The following is a 15,145-nucleotide window of genomic DNA, read 5'->3' on the forward strand; positions in this document are numbered from 1 at the left end:
GGCGGCGGCCGAGCGGCCCGAGCACGACGGGCGGGCGCGGCCGCCACGGGCGACGACGTTGGGGGGCGGGAAACCGCTGGGCCGCGCAGCGCGCCTGCGCCGCCCCGCCCCTCAACGGTAACCCCACCCCCTGCGCGGCGGCCCCGCCCCCGCCAACCGCCCCGCCGCCGCCGCCGGGCCGCGCCGTCGGGGTGCGCGCGCCGCGGCGGCGGGGGGCGGGCCCTCCTTGGGAGGGGCGGGGCCTCCTCCTGCGGGGCGGGGCCTCCTGAGCGGGGCGGGGCGGGGCCCCAGGGGGCGGGACCGCACCTGGGGCGGGCCTGCGGGCCTGGAGGGCTTGTCCGGATCCCGGAGCCAAGAGCCCGCAGCCGGCCAGGCCGCACCCCGGCCTACCGCACCCGGATCGAGCGCCCGCCCACCCAGGCTGCGGGGTCCTCAGCTCCCAGCCCCCCAGTGCACAGACTCTGACCCCGGGTTAGCTGTCCCACCCAACAAGCCATCGTGCGCCAGGCTGTTGGGACCACGGCGCTGGCGGGGCAGGGCGCTGGCGTGAGCTGACTGCTCATGAAGCCGGGTGTATGGCTGGACGGTCGCTGGACGCCACTGGGCCGTCCGCCAGGCTTTCCAGACGCCGCACTGCTATGGGTCACGAGACGTCCATCGCACATCGGCTGAGCGCTTGACTTGCCGGCGCTCAGTCATCAGCATCCCCTGTGGTTCCCTGAGCACCGCGGCCAGGCGTGATTCCTGATGCAGAGCCAGGAGGAACCCCTGAGCACCTCCAGGCGTGGCTCCAAAACAAACCAAACATCCAGGTTGCACCTACAGACCCAGTGCCCAGGGTGACGTTGGGCCCAGTCACCCGCCACCCGAAGGCCAGAAGTTGCCCTTCAGTGATGCTGTGTGAGCTCCTGAACCGTGGGGTGCTGGGGTTCCCTTCCAACTCCTCAGTCCACCTGTCTTCCAACAGTTGCCCCACACCTGAGGCGTGAAACGCTGTTGGCAAGGCAGAAGCCGGCCCCGGTCCAAACACCGGCCAAGGAATTAAGGTAGTTTTCTTTCGGGGGTGGGGAGAAGGCAACAGGGACAGATAAGGGACCACTCTTGAGAGTTGGAAATGATTTCCCTGGACAAGAACTGCGTGCTGAAAAGTTAAAGGATATGCAAGATGACCTTTACTGCAAACTATAATGCCCAGCAGGAAAGACCGAGAGATGGAAGAAAAGTGTCTGCCATAGAGGCAGGCTGGGAGGTGGGGTGGCAGGAGGGAAATTGGGGATATTGGTGGTGGGAAATACATACCAGCTGGTGTTGGAATATTAGCGTATACTGGATGGGCGTTGGAACATGACATGACTGAAACCCAATCATGAACAACTTTGTAACCGTGTCTCTCATGGTGATTCAATTAAAAAAAGTTTTATTACTACGGTTTTTTGGGCTCCTGACCCTGCAGGGATTAGAGCTCACACCTCGCTTTGCATTCAGAGATCACTTTCTGGCGGTGCTTGAGGAACCGTATGGATGCTGGAAATTGAACCTGGAGTGGCTGCGTGCAAGGCAGTTATCCACTGAATTAAGAGCTTGGGGGACTGAAGAGATAGTACACGGGTAGGGTGTTTGCCTTGCATATGGTTGACCCGAGTTTGATCCCCAGTGTCTCCTATGGTCCCCTGAGTACCGCCTGGAGTAAAGCCCTGAGCAGAACCCCAATGCCTTTCTGAGAAGCCCCGGTCTGCTGTGGGTACTGCTCTCTGCGGGCCTCGCGATGGAGATGACCGTGTGTGGAGGGAAATAGATTCTGTCAGCGGCCCAGACCACTGTCTCCGCCACGCGAGGCTGCTATTTGCAAGGCGCCCCTTTGAGAGCCCTTGGGCACGGAGGTCACGAGAATGACCTGGCTTCCAGGGCTTCCATGAGCGTGACAAGGGACGGCCACGGAAGCACCACAGAGAGACAGATTCGACACGGGTGCTTCTGGCTCCAGGGCAATGGGCGGGTGAAGGAGGAGATGCAGAGAGAGGCAGACCGTCGAGGGGCCAGGGGACACTCCAGCCTGTGGAGACTGGTCAGGGCTGAGGCCCTGTGCCGGGCTGTGGTGGCTGGCTTGTCCATTCTGTCTCCCTGTGCTCCCTCCTCTCTTCTCCAGCCATGTCCCTGCTGGCAGAGGGCTGCTCAGGGCAGACGGGCCTGGGCGCTGTTGTGGGAAGCGAGGCCATTCCCCAAGGGGGCTGCTCCCCCAGCAGGAAGCAGAGGCGAGCGCTGAGAACCTGGCCATGCCCTGGTGGGAGACACGGACAGAAATGCCAGACGGCGGCTAGACGGACTCTGTGTCCTGCACATCCACACTGTGACGAAGAGCAGGGACACATGTCCTTCCAAGAGACTCAGGGATGGGGGACATATGACAGCACAGGGGAGCCTAATCTGAAAAAAAAAAAAAGCAGGATACTAGGAAGGCATCTTGGCTGGGGCGGGGGGGACCAGCTCTCCCTGGATGTCAGGCGGGTAAGAGTGTGAGGTGGTTCCTGCGTATCCAGTACCTGTGATTCAGCGGAATGATCAGCAGACACAGCTGTACTCACGTGTGTGTTCACAGCCACACTCACATGTATACACAGTCACACTTGTGCTCAGGCGCAGCCACACTTGTGCTTGGACACAGCCACACTCGTGTACGGACACAGCCACACTCATATGCACTGTCACACTCGTGCTCAAACACAGTCACACTCGTGTTCAGGCACAGTCACACTCGTGCACGGGCACAGCCAGAGTGATACACAGTTGCACACCTATGCATACAGCCAGGTTTGCTTGTGCACACAGCCACACTCACTTGTGCAAACTGCTGCAGTCACACATATACACGACTACACGCATGCACAGCACAGCCAACCTCATGCATGCTCATAACTACACATGGACGCACAGAGCTGCATTCAGGCATGTATACAAACTACACCGATGCATGGGCACAGCATGCTCCTAGAAGCACACAGCTCTCCCCAGAAACACCCAGCAACACCCACAGGCTACACTCATCCCCACGCATACACCCAGGACACGCACACATGCACACGATACACTCGGACTCAGGTACAGGAAAATCACATTTGGGTACAGCCACAACTCTACTGGACAGAGCAATACCCACACCATACAACTACTCTCAGGATTGTGGGCAGTACACCCACGTGTGCGTGCATGTCTACAACTATCCCCATGTACATGCACAAGGACAGCTGTACACAGCCATGCTACATTCATGTATGTACCCTGGAACAACGCCCACACTTTGCACTGCTACATCCATCCATGTGCACAGCTTCCGTCAGACATGTGCACTCCTACGAGTATCAGCTGCACTCATGTATGCAGTTACAGTCAAGTATCCCCATCGCTGCAGTCAGCTGGGTGCAATATGCACTCCTATAGGCACGCAGTACACTCACACACGCATATCACAGCCATGCATGCATGTGAACCCTACACCTGCATATACGTGTAAAGGTCACCGTACACAGAGCTCCAATGCTGCAAGCATTGGCACGCTCATCCCTGGGGCTCAACAGGTTTCCGGAAGCAAAGCCAGGCTGGACTGTGGACGCTAACGTGGAGTTCACACAGGAGTGGATCTGAGAGGGACCCTGGGGTGGGAACCACAGCTCGAAGCCCTGGGGTGGGGGACCTGGGAAGAAAAAAAGTCTAAGAGCCAACGAGGAAAAATATTTCCAAGTGTAGGGGTGGAGACGTAGCACGGCGGGGAGGGCACTTGCCTCGCGCGTGGCCAGCCCAGGTTTGATTTCTGGCATTCCATATGGTCCCCCGAACACTGCCAGGAGCGATTCCTGAGCACAGCGCCAGGAGCAGCCCCTGAGCACTGCAGCCTGTGGCCCAAGCCCAGAACCAGCGGAAGCATAAACTGGTTCTCTGAGAAGACCAAGAGAACGGGCGAAGCAAGCCAGAGGAGCAGAGGCTGTGAGTGGAGGCAACCCACCGCGGTCACTGGCGAGCTCAGGCCGGAGATGAGGGGGCCCGGGGATGCTGTGCGGCGGGATGGAGCGCAGCAGGCAGGCTGGTCTGGACGCAGCGGTGGCCTCGCCGGCTGGAAGGGGCTCATTGAGCCGGAAAGGGCCTCGCCGGCTTCCGAGCGCTCATCCACTGCCACCAGCCTCTGTTCCTCAGGGCAGTGCGTCAGTGGCCCGGAAGGGGCTGCACCAGCCGGGGATGGGGTGTCTGTTAGGGGCGAGGTTCAGGAATGTAGGGGCCTCCTGGAGCCTGTCAGTGTCCCCTGATTCCTGCAGAGAGAGGACATGCTTGGTCTGGAGGGACAACTGCTAGAGTTCAGACCTGCCCCGGGATGGCTCATGTCCCTCCACCAAGCCAGAAACATGAAGCATGGGAGCACGAGGAACACAGGGAGCACGGAGAGCACGGAACCGGGAGCACAGGAAGCCTGGGGAACAAGGGGCACGGAGGGCAAGAGAACATGGGGGGCACAGTGCGTCCCAGAACCCTGGCGGGAGTGGGCCCTAGGCCTGGGCATTGGCAGGAAGCAGGGCACTCTCTCCCTGGACGTGGGCATGGCCCAGCCCCGGGTACTGTGAAATCTGTACTCCACCCATCTCCGACAGGCACCTTCCCTAAGGCAGAGGTGCTGACAGGGGTGGGCTGTGGCTGCGAGAGATGGGGGGTGGGCGGCCATTCTAGTTCAGGGCCCGCTGGCATGAGCTGAATGCAGTCTGAAGGCCGGCACTGGTGGGGACAAGAGTTCCCTCCAGGGACTCCTGGACCGCTGGACCCCCTGGTGACAGGCTCGCTCTGTCCCGGCAGAGGGCCATCCGCCCACCCCCCTCATCCAGATTTCTGGAGCCTGCAAAAGATCCCAGCTGGAACAGGACGAAATGAGCCTAACCTTTGGGGGGCGAGAGTGGGAGCCCTGCGCGGCCGCCTGCCACGTGCCCCGCTTGCCAGCCTGCTACGGTAAACCCCGTCCAGCATGTGGGCCTGGGCGGGGAGTCCCGACCAGGCTGCTCGGCACAGCTGGAACACAGCTGGAAGGAAGGAGGAAGCGAGGAGGCAGAGGCAGAGTCTTCTCGGTGTTTATTCTACTTCAAGTAACAAAACCTATGAAGTTCCATCTCAATGTACAGTGATATAATACTTTGCAATATAAAATACAATTTACAGAAATGTCTATCAAGTCAACCTAAAGAAACACTCTTGATTTTTACATTTGTGTATTTAAATTAGAAACGCACGTTTGACAAGTAGGAAGCCTTCACTTCACGTCAGACGCTGAGCTGGACACCAATGCAATGCCACTGGACAAGTGCCCGGTGGCTTCTGCTCCGACGGCCCAAACAGAAACGTGTGTGCTCGGGAGGGGACCCTGTAGTGACATACATGGAGGAGACTCCAAAGAACAAATAAAATTCTCTAATTTTATATTTGCGAAAGTTTATGAAAATATAAAAAAATTATCAAAGTGGATTTGTACAGTCAAATAAATTAGGCTTTCTCTATTTCACACTTCAGAAGTACTTGAAAAACCCATGGCCAGAAGCGCTTCACAGTGAAAAGCTTTTGCCTCCGTGGTGGGTGAGTCAGTCTCCACAGCCACCCGCAGGCCGGGACCCGGACGCGTGATTGCGTCTTCTTCGACTTTCTCTGTAGGCTGGTAAATTCTAACGTTTTAGAAACACATCTTTATTTAAAATGCAGTAGGATCTACTGGGGCAGATGTTGCTTTTAACCATGTTTCCGGGAAGAAAAAAAAGGATTAAGGCGCTAGCTATACAAAAACTGAGCAAAACTGAGAAACTGCCTTTTTTTGTTTCTAGGCTGAAATTTGCAATTCAAATTTCTGACAAAGGCAAGTGCTTTTCAGGCTCCTCCTTTCCTGCAGAGCAGAGGGAACTTCCTACCTGAAAAGCAGCTTTGGGGGCAAAGAAACCCAGAGGGGCCAGGTGGGGAAGGAGCGAGGGTCCCTTGCGGGCGGAGTCGGGTCACTGCAGACACTGCAGCGAGAAAGCAATGTGCTTCTGGAGGTGCTTCCCATTTCGGTCGTTTTAAATGGAAAGAGTAAGTTTCTGTTTTTCCTTAAAAAAGCATCAGAATTGTAGAGACGTGGAATTTCGTAAGAAACCATCATACACAAAATTACAGTAATTTCCGCAGTCCAGAATATTCTATGCTGCATCGGAGTTCATAGCCACGGCCAGACACGCAGGTGGCGGCCGGGCGCGGGCCCCTAGCTCTGGGCCGCCACGTCGGCGCGCGGGGCGTCGGCCTTGGGCTCCCGCGCCCTGTCCCTGCTCTTGCTGCGCTCCTTGCGCTCGCGGGCCCGCTCGCGGCCCTTGTCCCGGTCGCGGTCTCTGCTGCGGGACCGGCCGCGGTCCCGCCGACGCTCCCGCTCCCGCTCCCGGTTGCGGCTGCGCTCGCGGCTGCGCTCCCACTCCCGCTCCTTGTCCCGGCTGCGCTCGCGGCCCTTGTCCCACTCCCGGTCCTTGTCCCGGCCGGCGCTGCGCTCGCGGCCCTTGTCCCACTCGCGGCCCCGGTCCCAGTCCCTCTCGCGGCTCCAGTTCCTGCCGCGCTCCCGCTCCCGCCGGCGCTCGTCGAAGGCGCGGCCCTGCCGGCTGTCAGGCTGCGAGGCCTCCGGCTCGTCCGCGGCCTTCTCCTTGGGCCCGGCCTCAAAGCGCTCCCGTGGCCGGGCCTCGAAGCCGGCGCTCCGGTACTCGTGGCCCTTGCCCTCGCGGAAGTCGGGAGAGGCCCACTGAGCCTCGGCCTCGGGCCCCAGCGGGCCGGGCGGCAGGGCCGGGGCCGGGCCCCCCTCGTCCCAGCGGTCCTTCCGGTGCGGCGGGTGGCTGGGCAGCTCCAGCAGGGGCCGGGGCGGGAGCTTCCCCGAGGCTGCCTGGCCCTGGAAGTGGAAGCGGGGAGGCGCTGGCTCGCTTTTGTCCGGGAAGGGCGCGGCGCCCCTGGGCCCCCCGAAAGGAAGGGGTGCGGGCGCCCTCTGGCCGGAGGTGAACCGGGGTGGCGAGTGGACCCTCTGCTCCTCAAACTGCTGCGGCTGCAGGCCCCTGGGGCCCGGCATGAAGTTTGGTGCCTGGCCTCTGGGCCCTTCGAACTGACCGGGATGGGGGCCGCGGGTGGCTTCAAAGGGAGCGGGATGCGGCCCCCGGGGGCCCACGAAGTGGCCGGGGGGTGGCCCTCGCTGACCTCCGAACTGAGAGGGAGGGGGGCCTCCTCGAGGTCCCTTGAACTGAGACAGCAGGGGCCGCCGCTGGCCCCCGAACTGGAAAGGCGTGGGGCCCCGAGCCCCCAAGAACTGGGCATGCTCCGGTCCTTCAAACTGGGCAGGCGGCCCGGCCATCTCCCCATAGGGGTCATCTTGGAATTCCAGCTTCTCCCCATGGGGGTCCTGGTGCTCTTCAAACTGAGCCGGAGCGGCGCCTCGGGGACCCCCCAGGTACGAGGGCGAGGGGCCTCTGTTGTCCCCGTAGGGAGGGGGTGGTCCATGCTGCCCTGAGAACAAGGGAGGGATGGGCCCCTTCTGTGCCCCGAACCTGGCAGGCGGTGGCCCGCGGGGCCCCTCAGCACCGGAAGCCACGTTCTCCTCGGCGAACGGGGGGACGGGGCCCCTGGGCCCAGGGAAACCGGGGCCGTGAAGCCCTGACATTCCAAACGCGCGTGGAGCGGCTTCGCGCTGGCCCTGAAATGGGGGCGGAGGGGCCCCCACTTTCTGTCCGGGTGGGGAGAACACGGGGGCTCCGTCCGCGTCGGTGGCAGCACGCAGCCCCTCGCCGTCGGCCCACTCCGCACCTGCAGGCCCCTCGTACGGGGAGGAGCCGCTTGCCGGGTCCTGGGCCGGGAACATGGGGCCGGGGAGAGGCTCCCTGCCGGGGGGCGCGTGCACGCCCTGCCCGTCGCCCGGCACGGGAAAGTGGGGGGCAAAGGCGGGGCTGGGGGGCGTGGGCAGCAGCACCTTCCGGGCAGGCCTGACCGCACCGTCCCCGGGCGCCGGGCCGAGGCTCTCGGCGTGGCTGCAGGCAGGCACTTCCGGCGGGGCGGGCAGCAGCGTGTCCTCCGCGGGAGCCCAGGCCGCGGGCCCCGGCGGCTCAGCGGCCCCCGTGGGGGCTGCAGACAAGCCGGGCGCTTCTCTGGCTGGAGGCTTCGGGCCCGTCTCTCCGTCGCTGCCCTCGGCAGCCAGTCGCCGTGCCTGCCGGGGGTCCCTGCTGGGCCGGGGGTCGCAGCCCGGACCCGTCGCCGGCGAGGACGCGGGGGGCACGGCGGGCCGGCCGGCCGAGGACGGCTCCTGCGCGAACACCTCGGCCTTGGGGAGCCCTGCCTTGGGCGGCGGCGACATGAGCGCGTCAGACACGGAGAAGTGGGCCATGGAGACCCCGACGGCCGCTCGCTGCTGCCGCAAAGCCTCCTCCTGCTCCTCCACTTGTCTCTTCTGCTCCTCGATCTGCTTCGTGAGCTCCTCGATCATCTTCTGCTGTTCCACCAGGGACGGCGCGGCCGCCGAGGCCGCGGGACCCTTGGCGTCACCACACATCCTGTTGGGCAGGTCGTCGATGGTGACTTTGGCCTCTTCCAAAATCGTCTCATCCTCGGGGTCATACGCCACCTCCTCCCGCTCCTCCGCCTCCTCCCCCTGCCCCGGGTCTGGGTTTCTCCTCTCGCTCAGCTGCGCGGCGAAGGCGCGCTCGGGCCCGTACTCCTCCTCGGGGTCGTAGGGCCTGTCGTCCTCCTCCTCCTCCAGAGCCTTCTCCTTCGAGAACTGGCCGAACTGCTGGACAATGGGGTCGAGCAGGGGCGCCGCAGACAGCCCGCTGTCAGGCAGGCCTTTGGGGTCATGCAGGGGGGCGGGGGCGGCCTCTGCGGGCTCCTGGGCGGGGGGCTCGAAGGTTTTCTTCTTCCCAAAGAGGGTCTGCAGGATGTGCTCCAGGGGCGAGGCTGTCTTGGCGGCCGAGGAGGTGACGGTGGCCGTGGCTGCCGTGGCCACCGGCGAGGAGGCTGCGGGGCTGGCAGTGCCGGAGGGACTGGACTTGAGTGAGGACAGTATTTTCAACACAGACGCCGAAGTGGGCGGAGCTGGGGGCTCTGGGAGCGGGGGCGGAGGCGGAGGGGAGCCTGGAGGCGTGGTGCTGGCCACCGGGTCCCCGGAGCAGAGCTGATACTTCGGGGGCTTCTTCTCGGGCTGAGGTGCCAGGGGCGGCCGGGGGTAGGCAGGGACGTCCAGCTCCTCCGCGGCGGGCAGGCGGGCCCGCTTCTCCTCTGGCTTCTCTAACTCCCCGACGCCGGCAGGACGCTTGAGCTTCTGACAGATCACTAGCCCGAGGATGAGGTTCGGTCGTGGGGACTCCAGACCTGCAAGACAGAAGACGTGTGCCCCTTAGAACCCGAGCTCGGCGCCCCCGGGGACTTCCATGTGGCCAGTCGGGCGAGTTCTCACTGGTACAATCAAATTACAAGGAGGGAGTTCTTGGGCTGCCTCACCGAGGCGCCCATCCGTGCCCATCCAACTGCACAAGCCTCCCACCCCGCCCGCGTCCCGAGGCGGCGCCAGCACGTCCTGCACTGACTAGCCCAAGGGACGGCGCAGAGCCCACGGCTGCGGCTCCCCGCCCCCCCCGCCTACCCCCCAAGCTGCCCCTCAGCCTCTGACTACCTGGCGGGAAGCCAGAGCCCTGGTGACGGAAACTCCAGCCTGCCGTGGACAATGACAGCACTAAACACGCGGATATGAAGGACTTGGTCAGGGGCGAGCCCTAACGCTCAGTCCTCCAGCCGCTAGAATTCTGAGAGTGACACACACCATCGGGGAAATTCACCTCAGCCTTGGACGAGGAACGGGGCGAAAGATGAAAATGGGAACGGCCAAATCTCTCAGGTTTCCCACCACGAAAACTCAAGAGCTATGGAAGATTCCAGGCCCATGAACAGGAGCCTCCAGGCGCTAATCCACCAGACATATTACACAAGGGCTCGGAGCATGGCACGTCTGTACAGACAGGCTCTACTCTTCAGAAACTCCAGCTAAGTCGTGGCAGATCTTAGCCCAGGGAGCTGGTGCTCCCGCCCAACCGGGTTCCAGCCAAGGGCAGTGGGGAGGGGGCTGAGCACAGTGGGTCCAGCTGCACAGGGGCCTCTGAACCGAGGCGCCTCGGAACACGTTCCCCACAGCACCCTGGCCCCGCATCTCAGAAACGCTTGGGCAGCGTAGGGTCTCGGGGAGAGAGGACAAGGCTGGAAGGGCAGTAGCCTTCTCAGACGTTGCTCTGAAGGGCGCTGGGCAGAGGGGGAGTGTGTGTGTGTGTGTGGGGGGGACACACTCTGATTCCCCTCCTGGAGCGCGAGCAACGCAGGCACCTGGACGAGGCTCCTGCAGAGCAGAGCTCCGCGTGCATCTGCGGGCGGTCAGTAGACACAGCCAGCTGCAGAGCCTGTCCTGCAGGCAGGTGTGCTGTGCCCCTCCCACGAGGCAACCCCCACAGCCCGCCCCACAAGGCTGGCCAAGCCGCCGCTGGGGGAGCTGCACTCAGCCTGGACAACAGGTGTGGTCCTGGCAGCGTGCCATCCCACCACCCCCACGTGGCCAGGCACGAGGACGGGCCAGCCCCGTGCCAGTGCTGGTATGGAAGACACAGCCAGTGTCTCTGAACACCTTGAGCCTCCAGCTCCGAGCCAAGGCCCAGGGTCAGCGGCACATTCCCCCGAGGGCCGACCTGTGCCTGTCACTGGGGCAACCCTGCGTTCCTGCCCTGGCTCCATGGCTCTGAGGGGGCCCATAGGAAGCCGCGTCGGGGCAGCTCCTGACGCTCCTGAATGAAGCCCTAGCAGAGGCGGTGGGAGGGGCTGGGTTTCACATTACCCAGAGGGGGTGCTAGTAGGGCCTGGGAAAGGCTAAAGGGGGCGCGGCTCAGTCCCTCTAGCAGAGGCAAGGGCCACCCCTTCGAAGAGCAGGGGTGAGGTGCGGGGAGGCTGTGCCTTCCCCCAGCCAAAAGGGGAGAGCAGATGCAAGCGCGCAGGGGCGCAGGCAGCCTTCCCGCTGGCCGGGGCAGAGTGCCACAGGGAAGCCGGCCATTCTGCCTGGGCAGTTTCCTCCTGGCCCAAGGACCCAAGGAAGAAAACCCTCCCGGGGTCTGAACCTAGCTGGACAGACGGGAGGTGGGAGAGGCCTGGGAACACGGGGCCCCAGCTCTGCGCCAGCCCCACGCACACCCTCCCGGGGGCTCTCCTGCCTCCCGCTCTCCACCCCAGGACCTGTGCACAGCCAGGCTCAGCAGGCTGGGCTCAGCCCGTCTTCATCGAGGGCCTGGAGCAGTGGTGGCTCGTGCACCAGCAGGGGCAGTGAAGCTGCGGGTGTCGGTGCTTCCTCGCAGCTGGACCCGTCACAGGTGCCCCAGCTGGCAGAGGTGCGAGTCAAACAGGCACTGAGCAGGTTCTCTGAAAGAGCTTTATTGATCTGAGGGGCGGCGGTGGTACATTCCGTCCGGGAGTCTGGCTCAAGCCTGGCCAGTGTGCATGGAGCTACAGGCGTGTACGTCGGTACACGGCCGACTGGCTTACCTGCTGGCACTCCCTCCCCTGAGGTGTTCCAGGGGAAGACTTCAGGCGTCAGCCCGCGGAGGTAGAGCCCGTGAGTGAACCCCGGGCACTGGCTGGCTGAGACCCCACCCCCACCCCGGGATGAGCAGCTCTGCAGAGTCCTGGCTGGGCTAGGGGGGCCCTGCTGGGAGGCGCAGGGGCAGTGGGCCTCTGTGTTAGCCTGGCTGAGGCCGCCCTGCCGTGTAGTCCTTGGACAAAGGACACAAGCAGCCCAGGGCCACCTGACTTGTCTGACCCGGCTGACAGCAGCCACATGGGAGCAGCGTGTCCACATGGGATCCAGACAGTGCAGGGCCTGTGTGGTGGGCTGTTCTGCGCCACCCAATGCTTTGGGCAAGCTGAGACCTGTGTCCACTGCGACGCTGTCCCCAGCAGCCCACGTTCTGGCCCCTGCCCTCCCTCCGAGCACTGCGCTATGCCCATCCATGGCTTCCCACTGGAGAGAGGCAGAAGATGAGGCCCCCGGGGGCCCATGCCCACTTACTGGGTATGTGAGCTCAGACGTGTGCCGGCCGGCCAGCCGGCCGGCCAGGGTAGGGTCCTCTTCTGGCTGCCAGACAGGCGTGCAGAGCCTCTGGGCACTCTGCCCAGGGGCCAGGACAGCCTCAGTCCATGACAGCCTCCGCCCATGCATCTTTGCAGGGGCCACGAAGAGAGGATCCACGGGACAGAGCCACGGGTGTGGGAGGCCAGTCCATGCCCAGCCACCCACAGGTCCGCACACACCAGACCATGGAATCACACACAGGCCCGGGAACCCCCCCACCTCCATCGGACCAGGACATGCAGACAGGCAGGTGGCGGAAATGGCAAGTGCCACCATGAAAGGGGACAGGTCTGAGTCTGGTGTGGGGCCGAAGTGCGGGACTCCGGGGATAACCCGCAGTGGCTCAGGCTTCACTGCAGACACCTCTCCACGGGTCAGGAAGTGGTGTACCTCCCGCCCCCCGCACTGCCCCCACGGCCTCCCTCTGCATGGGGCGCCCTTAAGGGGAGGTCACCTGCGAGCCCGACCCTCACTGTGGAGGCCCTGGTGGCCCTCTCCCCTGCACCCCCACACTGAACCCTGCCTCTCATTAAGCCCAGCCATCCAGTTGTCTCAGGAGGGGGAGCAGGGCCCCGACCCCCTCTAAGCAGGGCCCTCGGCTGAGAGGAGCACTCTGGCTGCGCAAGGCCGTCTCGGTTTCCGCACTGACGGTGGGGCTCCTGCGGCATCTGGGGCGCTCAGGCCAGTCCCAGGGCTGCCCTCCAGCAGCCTCCGTCCTGTGTGCGCGCGCAGACATGGCCTGGAGTGTGCCTCGCAGGTCCCACCTGACATGGTGCCAGTGGACGTTCGTCACCCACCGAGGGGGTCACAGTGCCCTGGGCCTTCACGGGCATCGCTGGAAGGCAGGGCCCGGCGACGGGGTCAAGGACAGAAGGCAGAAGCGAAGACTCGGCCCAGAGCAGCTTTGGAAGAGGGAGCCCCCGCCCACCTGGCGCTGCACCCAGGAAGATCCCATCGCCTTCTTCCCAGCACTGCACAGGCCACCCGCCCACCGGCCACACCCACTGTCCGAGCGTGAAGTCAGAAGTGGTCCTAGGAGTAAGTACAGACTGTTTTGCAAGGAGAATTAAAGCGGAGTCGACGGAAGGCTGCTCGGCAACTACGGGCTTCCCTGCTCTTTCTGGGGTCCCTGGGAGCACGGGGCAGGGTTCCGTGCCGCACGCGCCCCTCCAGCTCCCCTCCGCCTGTGGAGGGGACAGAGGCGGCGCCAGGTGTGTTCCTTTCCAGCTGGACTCAGAATAGACTTCCTGGGGGGAGGGGGAGCAGGCGGGGGCGGGGAGGCCGAGGGCAGACACACAGGCCGGCCTGGCCACTGAGCCCGGATGGGCCGGGGGCACGCACCTCTCCACGGGACCGCGATGCACTGTCGCGCCACGCCCAGCACTCACGAGCCTAGCTCCCAGGGCCACAGGAGCCCCCAGACCCCGTCCGAGAAGTCACCGGTGCTGAGTGAACTCGGTGTGGTGGGCGGGACTCATCCGCCCAGAAGGCAGGGCTTACCTGGGCCCTCGAAGGGTAAGAGTTTGGAGGGAATGGGATCCTTGGCACTCAGTGGGATCAGGTAGAGGTCCTTGACGTGCCTGCTGTTATTAGCCACGACGCCAAAGCGGCCGCGGCTGCTAAAATAGGAGTAGAGAGAGATATAGGCCACCTCCTCCTCCTCGGTCGCAGGGTGAAAGCGGATCAGACACAGTTCCTACAACACAAACAGGCAGGCGCCGGTCAGGTGCCATCACACGGGGGAACGGCAGAGCTCCCGGGCATCCGGGAGCGAGGACCTTGACTCCTGCTAAGCTGGGGAGGATCTGGCTCCGTTCCCACAGCGCAGAGCCAACAGGCCAGCCCCACCCTGGGCGGCTGCCACCCCGTCACGGCTGTGCCACACAGCGATGAGCTGACCCGGGACGCTTGCCCGGCAGGCGCACTGCCCCCGAGTGGGCGTTTCAGGACCCATCCGCCCCCGTGGTGCTGCAGATGCCAGGCTGCTGGCGGTACCTTGGACACGGAAGATCTGAGCTTGCCGACATAATCCCAGACTGTCCGCGGTGCGATCCTCCCACCAATGTGAATCGTGTCGGGCAGGTCCTAGACAGAAGGCACCGGAGGTCACCTTGAAGTCAGGCTCCAGCGAGAGGGCTTGAGCCTGGTGGGTCCCGCCCAACACCCAGGGCTCCCCAGACACACGGGACACTGGAGTCCCAGGGCTCCTTGCCATTGACTGACCCACCAAGCCGTGAGTCCTGGCAGCACAGCAGGTGAGCAGACGTGCCGCCCAACAGTGGCGATGGACACCCAGGTGCCCAGTACCTCCTCTAAGCTTCTGCTACTGTGCAGGTGGCACCCGCAGGAATTTCTACTGCCTTAGAGGGGCTTATCCATGTAGACACCCAGAACACAGGATCAGGAGAACCCGTGCCTAGAGGCCTCACTCACACAGGTACACGCACGTACACACACAACACACACGCACGCACGCACGCACACAGCCCTCAGGTCTGACCTCGCTGAGATAATCAAAGCATCCAGAGACAGGGTACGCCTTCGTGACAAATTTCGCTACACTTTGCATGTTAATAAATCCTTTCCAAATGGTGCTGAGTCGAGACAGAAAGAGAGCTGTGTCTCCTTCCGGCGGGGACGGTGTCTCGGAGACACTGGGGGGAAAAAAACCAAAAGAAGTAAGAGTCAATTTCTCTACTCAATGAATTTCTCAAGGGCGAAAACTTCAGGTTTAAAAGTGAATCCTTACAGGTCTTGGCCACCTACTGTTTAATTACTTGATTATTATTGTCAGTTTCTTTGGCCTCTGAATCAATCAATCACACCCAAGCAGTGATCAGGGATCCCGCGGTTTTGAGGATCAACCTGGGACCCAGCCCACAAAGCATGCACTCAGCCTGATCCCCAAGCCAATCAGGGCAATGACAATGTCACAGACACAAGGCCTCCCAGGTGAAGGGGAACCACTGAACTGAGGCAGCT

General features: G+C 63.0%; 1 protein-coding gene across 1 annotated transcript in view; it reads right to left on the minus strand.

Moving 5' to 3' along the window:
- Window positions 1-5,086: 5,086 nt before the first annotated feature.
- DIDO1 (death inducer-obliterator 1) overlaps window positions 5,087-15,145 on the minus strand; it is a 36,092-nt gene continuing 26,033 nt past the window's right edge. Inside the window, exons 14-17 of the mRNA XM_056108039.1 lie at window positions 14,664-14,817; window positions 14,159-14,248; window positions 13,664-13,859; window positions 5,087-9,375 (exon numbers count right to left, since the gene is read on the minus strand). Of these exons, the coding sequence (XP_055964014.1) occupies window positions 6,254-9,375; window positions 13,664-13,859; window positions 14,159-14,248; window positions 14,664-14,817 (3,562 nt within the window). The 3' untranslated portion in view covers window positions 5,087-6,253. The remainder of the gene's footprint in view (window positions 9,376-13,663; window positions 13,860-14,158; window positions 14,249-14,663; window positions 14,818-15,145) is intronic.

The sequence above is a fragment of the Sorex fumeus genome, unplaced genomic scaffold (assembly GCF_029834395.1).
Source record: "Sorex fumeus unplaced genomic scaffold, SorFum_2.1 ptg000193l, whole genome shotgun sequence".
NCBI lineage: Eukaryota > Metazoa > Chordata > Mammalia > Eulipotyphla > Soricidae > Sorex > Sorex fumeus.